The sequence below is a fragment of the Grus americana genome, chromosome 12, assembly GCF_028858705.1.
Source record: "Grus americana isolate bGruAme1 chromosome 12, bGruAme1.mat, whole genome shotgun sequence".
NCBI lineage: Eukaryota > Metazoa > Chordata > Aves > Gruiformes > Gruidae > Grus > Grus americana.
In genome coordinates, this window is record NC_072863.1 from 23,768,544 (window position 1) to 23,778,190 (window position 9,647).

A 9,647-nucleotide genomic window follows, 5' to 3' on the forward strand; every position below is an offset into this window, starting at 1 on the left:
CGGTGCAGTGCCCGGCTAAGAGAGGCCAGGAAGGGGGGCTGCGGAGCTGCCCTCAGAAGGGTCTGGCGGCAGGGGGAACCCGGGTGGCTAACGGGGACCTTCCCTCCCTGCCTGGTCCGGTCACGCTGAAGGCAATGCCAGGCAGCAGACGTTGTTTGCCTCAGCTTTTGGCACCGTCTCCCATAGCATCCTCATAGACAGGAGGGGACATCTCTCCTGCGGGCAGGAGCTGCCACGTGCATCCCAGCGATCCAGAGCAGCAGAGACTGGGGGGCTACGGCTTCACTTATGCTAAATCCCAAAAAGGGTTTCCACTGCAGAGACCCCCCCTTCCACCCCTGCAGCACCCTCCATGCCCAGTACACAAGCAAGGCATATTAAAATATAGTTTATTGCTGTTTTTAGTTTAAAACAACCCAAACAAACTAAAACCCATCGATAACAAAACCAGTCCCCAAACCCAGTGCTATCAGGAACAGGCTTGCGAAGACACACCTTTTAGTGCAAAGAGGGAAGTGGCAGTGAGGGCTGGGGGGGGGTCTGTCATCTCTGTGTCCCCACATGACCCACCACACTCACTGTACAGTATTTTTTTGGCTGGGGAGGGCTGGCTGAATTCACAGGCACTGTCGGGAGCCCTTGGGGGAGCTGGAGGTATCAGACGGGGGAGGATGGGATGTCATGGCTGTGCAGAGCGGCTCTTGCATCAGAGACACTGGATGGGAAGGCACAAGGCTGAGCCAGGGAGCACCAAACGTGCCCACGTATCTCCTACAGACACTGCACTTGGCAGGGCAGCTTTTGCCTGCTCTCTTAGTCTGGTACTGGGGTGTGGAAACCGGATGGATGCCCTACCCCATGCCTCCGTCTCCCACGCAGGCAGCTGAAGTGTTGGTGGGCACCAGGGACGGGGCGGTAGAGCTGGAGCTGTACACAGCTGCGTCTCCTGCAGTGTCCTGAAAGGCAGGGAGAGGCTTCCCAGCTCACAGGAGCTAGGCGGGACCTTGCAGCCAGCAGCACACAGCCCTGCATGCTGGCACACATGCAAGGGATGCTCTGATCCTCAGCCCTCCATCCTCAGCCCTTTGCAAGTCCCCGCGCTCCTCCTTCTCTCCCACAGCAGCTCCTGGCACTTGCATGCCAGGCATCATCCCCAGCATCTTCTTGCCCCCATGTCCTAATGGGGAGTTAGATGCACTTTACAACTCTAGCAGCGAGAACACTTTGTCACTGCAATAAACTACCGGGGCAGAGCCTTTTGGTGTCTTCAGATGGAGCCTGGATGCCCTGGTGGAGGAGAGGGCTTGCCTAAACGCGGGGTGCCGTGCAGAAGGGCGACTGGGCGAATTCAAACAGCTCCAGCCCAGGTGATGCGCTGGGATCCCGGGACACCTCTTCCTGAGCGTACGGGATGGCTGGGACCGCACGGGGCTGGCAGAGCAGAGCAGAGCAGCTCCAGCAGTGGATGGGGAGGCAGGGCTGGCCCAGCTGTCTGGGGGGGATCTCATCTCTTCCACCAAAGTGCTGCTGCAGAAGGCTAGCACTCGGCGTTTCCCGTGACACGTGGCCACAGGCCGTGAGACCCGTTTTCAGGGAGCAGGGATGCAGTCGCCGCTGCAGCCCCGCAGGGACCGGTCCGTACACGTGGTCAGCGCTGATGGCACACAGGGGCTGCAGCCAGCCAGCGGAGGAGGAGGAGGGAGCGGCAGGGGGCTGTGAAGCAAGGCACTATTTCTGAAAGGCGGGGATAGCGATGCCATAAACCCCCTCCAGTCCCTTCCTTGGCCGGGGTTTGGTTATGTCAGGACTGCGGAGGTGGAGGGCTCGGCCAGGGGCAGTGCTGCCGGTGCACCCCGCAGCGGGGTTAGGTCATCTTCCTGGCCACGCTGGCATAGGTGTGCTCTATCTCCTCATCCGCAGGACACGTGTGGCTGAACTCCTCGCAGGCGTAGGCGTTGTTGAGGTAGCGCCAGACACCCGTCATGTCCACTGGGATTTCGAAGTCGCGGTACTTTTTGGCTGCGATCTAGAGAGGAGAGGAGGAGGAACCTGAGACTTCCCAGTCCTGGGGAAGATTCGTTCTCTGGTTTGTGAGGGGGACACATCCCTGTTGGCATCGTCCTACCCCGTCACCCTCTTGGAGTGGGTGCCCCCGCCTTGGCCCTGGGAGCTGGTGCCATTACCTTGATGATGTGCAGTTTGGGCAGGAGGTTGCAGTCAGCCAACGTCAAGCGGTCTCCGTCAAGGAATTTCCTCTTGGAGACGGTGATGTCCTCCACGCTGTCCTGGTCAATCTCCTCAGGAAGAGGGGTGTTTAGGTAGACATCCAGCCGCTGAAACTCCCGCAGCAGAGCCTTCTCGAAATCTGGGTAGGCAGGGAAACAAGTGCCGTTAGCCCAGTGCCCCGGGCCCGCAGCACAGCCCAGGGCTGCGCCAGGGTGGCTGAGCATCTCCCAGGCTTTGCATACAGGGACAAAGTCCTCAGGGCCACACCGGTGGCACACAGCATTGGACTCTGGCCAGAGTCTCTGCTCCCAGGGGATCCCAACACCATCACCCCATGCTCCCCTACAGGACCCACTCTCACCCACTCTCCCCAGCGCCCGTACACGGGTCCATTAGACCCGTGGAGCACACACAGGACTGCCTTCACCCTTCCTGCCCGTTCCTCCACTTGCCAAGGAGGCTTTGGTGGGGAACACGACAGGAACCCTAACCTGGTGGCAGGATTTGTCTGCAAAAGCGTCTCTCCATCCCACCCAGTGTGGGAAATCACAGCCCTGCAGCCCCCATCCGTATTTCTTACTGATATTCGCTTCCTTGCGCGGGTTTTTGATGTACGCTGAGAACTTGGCAAAGATGTCGCTCCCCACGTCGAAGGACTCCTTGTACTTGGGGCTCAGGTGCGGATACCTTTAAAGAGACAGTGTCAGTGCAGGCAAGGATGGAGGCAGAGATTCAGCTGTGTGGTCCTCAGCTGTGTTATCTCCTGGGCCACGGTGTCCAGGGCTGGTACTGGAGGACGCAGGTGATATTCAGCCGGTTGTGGGAGAACAGTGATGCTTTAAATTACTGCAGCTGCCACCCTGGGAGCTGTATTATCTCGGATGTTTGCTAGGGGAAAATCACAGGGCAGAAACTCCACGTTTTGGGGACGCTGGTGGGCAGCAGAGCCCTGCCTGCAGGCAGCTCTGGCCCAGCCCAGAGGCACGGGAGGGGTCTGGGAAAGCCAGAAGCTCCCAAGGCTTCCTCAGGAGCAGTCTCTTGTTTGCTGATGCGTCCCAGGGTGCGCTGCCAGGGCAGACACGTCTGAGGAGGCAGATGACGAATGCATGTGAAGCTTCCTCTTTTGCCCTTGGCAGGAGGGCTTGCAGTCGTGCGGGGCACGGGGCGGGCTGCCTTGGCAGGCTGCGGGCAGTGCCCTGCATGAGCTCAGGGGGGCCGCAGCCCTTTGGGCCAGCTGCACTGCTGCCTTCAAGCAAGGGCATTTGCTTTTGCTCAGCTGAGCACACGGGATACGAATGGCAAAGGGGGGTCTCGCGTTCCCCCTTTGCCTCAACACCAACCACCACAGCCAGCTGCAAAACCACCAGCTCCTGGGGGGGTCCCTGTGCCTGCAGGGACCCCCCCGCGCCCTCCCTCTTCCCCCCAGCCCTGCCTGCACCAAGGGACCAAAGCGGTTCCTCCCATTGTTTTCCATCCTAGCCCATCCCCGTCCCCTCGCAGCCCAACCTGCCGCCTTCCCTGGGGACGCAGCCCCTCGGCGTCACAACCCCTAGCCCTGCAGAGCACGGCTCAGGGTGCTGGATGGGGAGCCAGCCCCCTCCCTGAGCTGCTCTCAGGCACATCTCAGCACTGTGCCTGGGTTTCCCAATCTGCCAAGCACTACGCAACGCTGCGGCGTGCCCGACGGGCCCCAAAAGGGGGAAGGAGAAAGCTTGCAATTACATGGGTGGGCCCAGGGTCTGCTCCAGGAACTCCTCGATCTTAATGAAGTCTGTTTTCAGCTCCTTGTTGAACAGCAAGAAGGGTGGGTTGGTGCCCGGCGCTAAATCTTTCAGCTCTTCAGGTTTCCTGGAGTGGAGATAAGAAGTGGGGTCAGAGCCCGCACCCTGTCTGCACCCGCCAGCCTCCCCAGAGCGAATGGACAGAGCTGAGGTGGGTGTGTGGGAGGGGGCACAGGACCAGGAGCATCCCCACTTGCCGGGTTTGGGGGGCTTAGAAGTACCCCCCCAGCCTCTCGGTCTGCTCTGTGGTGCCTTGGACTCGCACCTACAGACAGCAGGACAGGGGGTCCCGGTGCCGTGCACATGTTGGCATGCGGCTGGAGCTCGGTGCTGGCCCTCCCCCTGCACCCCAGGGCGTGACGGGCAGGGACTGTCACCCCCGTCCCTCTTGCAGTGGCACGCTGGCTGCGGTGCAGGCGGGAGGGAGGAAAGTGCTGATGGGGGGAGCCAAGCCAGGGGTGTCTTGCCCCACTGCTGGCACAGGGCTGGGCCGTGGTGCCTTCTCACCTGGTCATGTCCACCGTGGTGACGTTGAACTTGACCCCTTTGAGCCACAGCACCATGAAGAGGCGCTGGCAGAAGGGGCAGTTTCCGATGTTTTCTCCATCCAGACCAGCCTGCCGGGAAAGCAGAGAAACAACGATTTAACCGATTAGCTGGGCTCACCCAGCCCACATGGGGTGCCTGGAGGTGAAGAGCCACTGGTCTTGGGAGGAAGGCACATGGAGGGCTTGGTCTGGCACCCTGGCATTGCAAGGTGCAGGGAGCTCCTCCTGGCTCAGCTGTAGGATCCTCTCCCTGAGCTGTGGCCGTGCTGCTACTGGAAAGCATCAGAGAGCATCCTCAGGATGCCCAGGGTCGGATCTTTCCCAGAAACGTCAGGTAAAGCCGTGAGGAAGAGAAGAAGGAGGCAGGGGAAGGAGGTGGAGGGCGATTGCTGATGGACGGGGAGGAAGGGAGGTTCCCCTTGGCTGGGAGGCCAGGCTGGAGAGGGCGGCGAGAAGGGAAATGTGCTCATGTTTGCCAGGAAAAGAGCAGTTTGTTTTTGTGTGCTGTTAGTGTCTGCTTCCGGTTTTCTGTACATTTAACGAACCCAGGCACGACTTCCCCAGGCTGATCATGGCCGAGAACCACCCAAACAGCCTCCTCAGCCTGCAGAGGTGGATTCACGCTGGCATCCCACCCAGCACCAGCGGGGAACACAGCCACGCATCAGCTCCTAAAGCTTCAGTCACGTGCAGACAGTCCCTTTCAATCCCCCTGCACGGACACAGCCATGGCATCTCAGCGCTCAGGGGGCTGCTCTGTGATCAGGACGGGATCAAACAGCAGTGGGGACACAGGAAAGCGAGGAGCTTGGACAACCTGCCTGAGTCCCACCAGGTTCTTCTCATCAGGGTCTCACCCCGTTGATGCTCATTCAGCAATCCCAAGGGAAAGCAGCAGCAGGTGGAGCGAAGCCCATTTCCTTGCTATGCAGCAGCTGAAAATATCCTTTGCAAAAAGGACTGAAACTCCTTCTGAGGAATTTGTTCAAGAGGAATGGGGCAGGTTCCCTCCAGTGCATGAAAACCAGCGCAGATGCTGCTCAGAGAGGGAAGCTGCGTTGTGGTATGAGAGGTAAAATGGCTCACAGGAAGCTCGACTTCTTTAAGAGAATTAACTAGTTCCTCAGCTGCACATGAACCGTGGTTCCCCCGTGTGTGCGGCGGTCCTGCCACTGCAGGGAGGAGCAGCACAGCTCACGCCAGCTCCTTCGCAGAGGGGTGCTGCTCCCACGGAGCGGCTTGTGTCGGCATGCAAGCCCTGGTGGGACAGCTCGTGCCCCGCGGCCCTGCACTAAGTCTCGGTATCAGCTGGCGAGCTGACGTCCGGAGGCTAAGCAGGAGGGTGATGAGATTTGGGAGGATCTGGTGGTGCAGAAGTCAAGTAGCAGCAATAACATCCAGGGTGGGCAGCTGGAGATGGCTCCAGAGCTTGCACCTCACTGGGGCCCCAGAGACGGGATGGCTGAGGATGCTTCATTAGCAGAAGACACGGAGACCTGTGCCTGGCTCTCCTGGGCTGAAGGTAAGTGCTACGAGTCACCTGTCTGTATCTACAGGTGCCCAGAAACCTGCGGACTCTGGAGCGCTCAGCTTCTCCAGGAGAGATACACCAGCCTCAAACTCACCCTTAAGGGAGACAGCAAACCGATCAAAACAAAACCCCGTCACTCTGAATGGTCAGCTGGCACTGATGGTCTGCTTTTCCACTATGCCCACACCTTTTGGTCCTTCCAGAGGAATGAAAATCACTTTTAACCAGTATTTCCTATGCTCAGCTGCCATGAAATGATGCTCCTGAGAAAGGAAATGGGAACTGAGAAATGTATTGATTCTCTGGGATATACCCCGAAGCGAAGCTGAGTTCACACATGAGGCTTTTTGCTGGCTCTTAATAAGAAATGCTCCTGCATCCAGGGCAGCTGCCACTCAGGAGCATCCCGTGCCAGCTTACAACAAATAAGGCTCCTTTGGTAACAGGTAAAATCGTGTATCAGATGTCTTGTGAGGGAGCTGGAGGGGTGAGCCAGAAAACAGCCACGAGGGGTTCCCATCGGTATGAGAGCAGGACATCTCTGTTCCCCTTCCCCTCTCCATCGTCCCTGGCACCTGCAAGCCAAAGCTAAAGCCATTCTTTGGAGCATCTCCAACACCAACAGCTCAGAAGGTGCTTCTGTGGCTGCCTGGCACGAAGACTGCCGCTTTCCTCCCTGCTCTCCTGAGATGGCCCTTGCTGGCGGCAGAGGAGAGGGCAGCCAGCCGGCCGGGTCCCCTTTGCTTTCCCCTCTCATGAGTGGCGCCGGTGGGGACACGGTGGTGCTAGAGGGGACGGTTGGGTGGGCAGGATGTCCCTCGCTGCTCAGGGGCTGCTCCGTGCTCAGGCTGTGCTTGCCTGCTTCGGGCTGCTCTGTGCGTGTCTTGTAGCTCCAGCCTCCGCGTAGCTCAGGCTGGTTTTTCCCCTTGTCTTTTAAAAATAGAGAGGTGGGGAATTTTGGACCAGAATTAAAGAAAAATCAGAATGGCCTCTGCAGGGAAAAAAACCCCGACAAAAAAGCCAAGCCCATCCTAGGATGTTCAGAGACAAATCTTCATCTGGAGGAGGCAGAGCGCAGCTCCGCCAGTGCTTGGGCGCTGCCGGGGGGGCACTGGGCTCTGTCGTGGCCCTACTGGCACCCACATGGCCATGGGGAGAGCTCAGGGGACAGGGGTTTGGGGACACTCATAGCCACGCGCCCTCCCTCCCCAGCAACAGCCAAGCAGCACGGCGGGGAAGTCATCACCCTACTTCCTTCAGAGAGGCTCTTCCCCTGCTCTCCCTGGGCTGCAGCAGGGACTGGGGTGGGGGGGTGCAGAGCCTGCAGCCCCCACCCCCCCGACTGACTTCCCTCACTCTTCTCCCCTCTGGATGATGGATAAACCCAGTGTGGGCTAGCACAGCATCTCCAGGGAGGTATTTAGCCGCGGCTCTCCGAGGTCTCCCAAGGCTGCACGAGGCATTAAGACACCAAAATTACTTGGCAGTTCCTGTGGTTTCCCCTTCGATGCAACAGCATGAAATGCAGCGGGAGGAGGGAGCAGCACTGCGTGCTTGGGGCACTGCTAGGTGCTCGACACCCACCAGGACCTGCCCACAGTTCCTACAGTCACCCCGAAAGCCGGGAAGCAGTCTTGGGGGCAGCTAAATGCCTCGTGGGGCCGAGGGGCAGAGCCTCCTCCCGGGCAGGGAGACCCCCCCCAGCTGGTGGGTCTCCCACTGGGACCATGGCAGGGTGAGAAACTGCCAGCCCTTTGGGGACCACTCACCCCAACCCAAAGGCGATGCGGGAGCTGCTTCGCACCCTCCCTGCCCTCGCCACGTTAACGTCCGCGTTTGCCAAAGCGAAGGCTGGGCGGGGGTGGCGTGCCGGTAGGCTCCCCCCGTGATTTGCAGCTGGCGCAGGCAGCCGTGTCTCGGGGCTGAGCCCAGCCCGGGAGAGGGGAGAGGTGCCGATGGCGCGGGAGGGTGCCTGTCTGCAGTCGGGAGCTGATGTGCCTTTGGTAAAACTGGTAGGAGAATGAGGCACAGCATCAATTTGTCTGTTAACAGACAAGCCAGAAGGGGTTTGTTTGGGTTTTTTTTGTGCTAAATTAAGGCATAGAGGAAGTCCTGACGACGCTGCTGCTTTGTTTTCTGTTTCCCTTCCCTCTGAAAACCCCCTTGAAGGTGCTGCCGCCATTGCGGTCACCTCATGTATCATTTTCCTCTTCTCCCCAGCCATCCCAGGGAAAAAGTGGTGCTAAGAAGGGAATACAAGACCCGAATTACTTTCGCCAAGAAAATACACCTGCCTGGATTCAGCTCAGTGCCTAGCAAGCACTGCTGTGGCCACAGTTTTGGCAAGGGGATGGGGAAGATCCCTTCCATGAAGGTTCAGACAATCCTCTCCAAAATACATTTTCAACTACGACCCAAGCAAGGCGCCATGCGGTGCCCAGCACTGCCAAGTGCCTGCACCGGGGAATCCAGTGCCTCCAGCCAGGCACCACGGCCCTTTCGGGCACCGAGCTGCCCGAGGAGGGGAGGAGCAAAGCCCACGGAGCTGAGGGGCTGCGTGGAAACTGCCTTTAAAACCTCGGTGTGGTGGCACAGGGAGGCATCGCTCCCCCGGCCACCGTCACTCGACAGCGTGTCCCGGGCCGTGCTGGCATCGCTGCTGGCACACGCAGTTACCAGCTGCCAGCTTTGGCTCCCGTCTCTCTACACCCCGCATGTCCACTGCGGATATTTGGAACTCCAGTGTTAAAATGTTCCAGGAGAAGTGTTTGGAAAATTGCTTAACCGAGGGGAAAAAAAAAAAAAAAATTTCCAGCGAATAATCCCCCCCGGGCTGCTCTGCAAAACCGCCCCATCCCGCCCACATGTGGGCACCCGCGCGGGCTCCCCAAGCCATCCGTGCTCTGTTTCGCAACCCTTGCTCACGGGAGAAGCTGAAGTGGCTGCTCTCAGCTCTCCTGCTTGCTGTTCTCAGGCTGGGGCTTGTCTTATCTGGGTTTTGGGAGGCGTTATGTGTGCCTGCTCCTTCGTTACACCAGCTGCCAGCAGCGCTGTTCCCCTGGGGTACACGGCCACCGTGAGACCAGGGCATCTTGTAGGATGCTGGGCATGACACCCCACCGGTCCCTGCTCCACCACGCGCCTGGTCCCCTCCTCTGGACACCCGCTTAGCCAGCCTTCTTGGAAAGGATCCTAAACTTGGTACCCATCTCCAGCCTCTGGAAACGTGAAGACACCCGTGAATTCCCACCACCTACGCCCAGCTGGAGCCTGGTGAGGATGAGCCTGCAGGGAGCCACCAAAGAGCAACTGTCATCCCGTCGTCCCCCCCCCCGAGACCCACCTTCACAAACAGCTCGATCTCGGGCTCCTTGGTGGCGTTGTGCTGCCGACTCTCCATCCCGGCAGCGTGGGGAGGGACCGCTGGCCGCTCACTGCTGTGGTGAGTTGGTCCGTCCTTTGCGGAGCTCTGACAGGGGAGGCTTTCAGAGAGCTGGCAGCTCGAGCACCTCGGCTCCGCTCGCGCCCTGCCGAGGGCTGGGACTTGCCCTTTCCTTCCTC

General features: G+C 59.4%; 1 protein-coding gene across 1 annotated transcript; it reads right to left on the minus strand.

Moving 5' to 3' along the window:
* Nucleotides 1–372: 372 nt before the first annotated feature.
* Nucleotides 373–9,564, minus strand: LOC129211707 (chloride intracellular channel protein 2-like). Its single transcript, XM_054839228.1, has 6 exons — nucleotides 9,430–9,564; nucleotides 4,515–4,624; nucleotides 3,949–4,074; nucleotides 2,807–2,913; nucleotides 2,184–2,365; nucleotides 373–2,026 (listed from the first exon to the last, which is right to left on the minus strand). Exons 1-6 carry the CDS (start codon nucleotides 9,484–9,486, stop codon nucleotides 1,865–1,867), a joined length of 744 nt encoding a protein of 247 aa, XP_054695203.1. The 5' UTR covers nucleotides 9,487–9,564; the 3' UTR covers nucleotides 373–1,864.
* Nucleotides 9,565–9,647: the final 83 nt, after the last annotated feature.

What these genes read in the sequence shown, in the direction of transcription:
- LOC129211707 (XM_054839228.1), bottom strand. Translation starts at nt 9,486, where the DNA reads ATGGAGAGTCGGCAGCACAACGCCACCAAGGAGCCCGAGATCGAGCTG. An exon ending in CAGACCCTGGGCCCACCCAT is followed by an intron (nt 2,914 to 3,948) that starts GTAATTGCAAGC and finishes GTCTCTTTAAAG; the next exon opens with GTATCCGCACCTGAGCCCCA. An exon ending in CCAAACTGCACATCATCAAG is followed by an intron (nt 2,027 to 2,183) that starts GTAATGGCACCA and finishes TCTCCTCTCTAG; the next exon opens with ATCGCAGCCAAAAAGTACCG.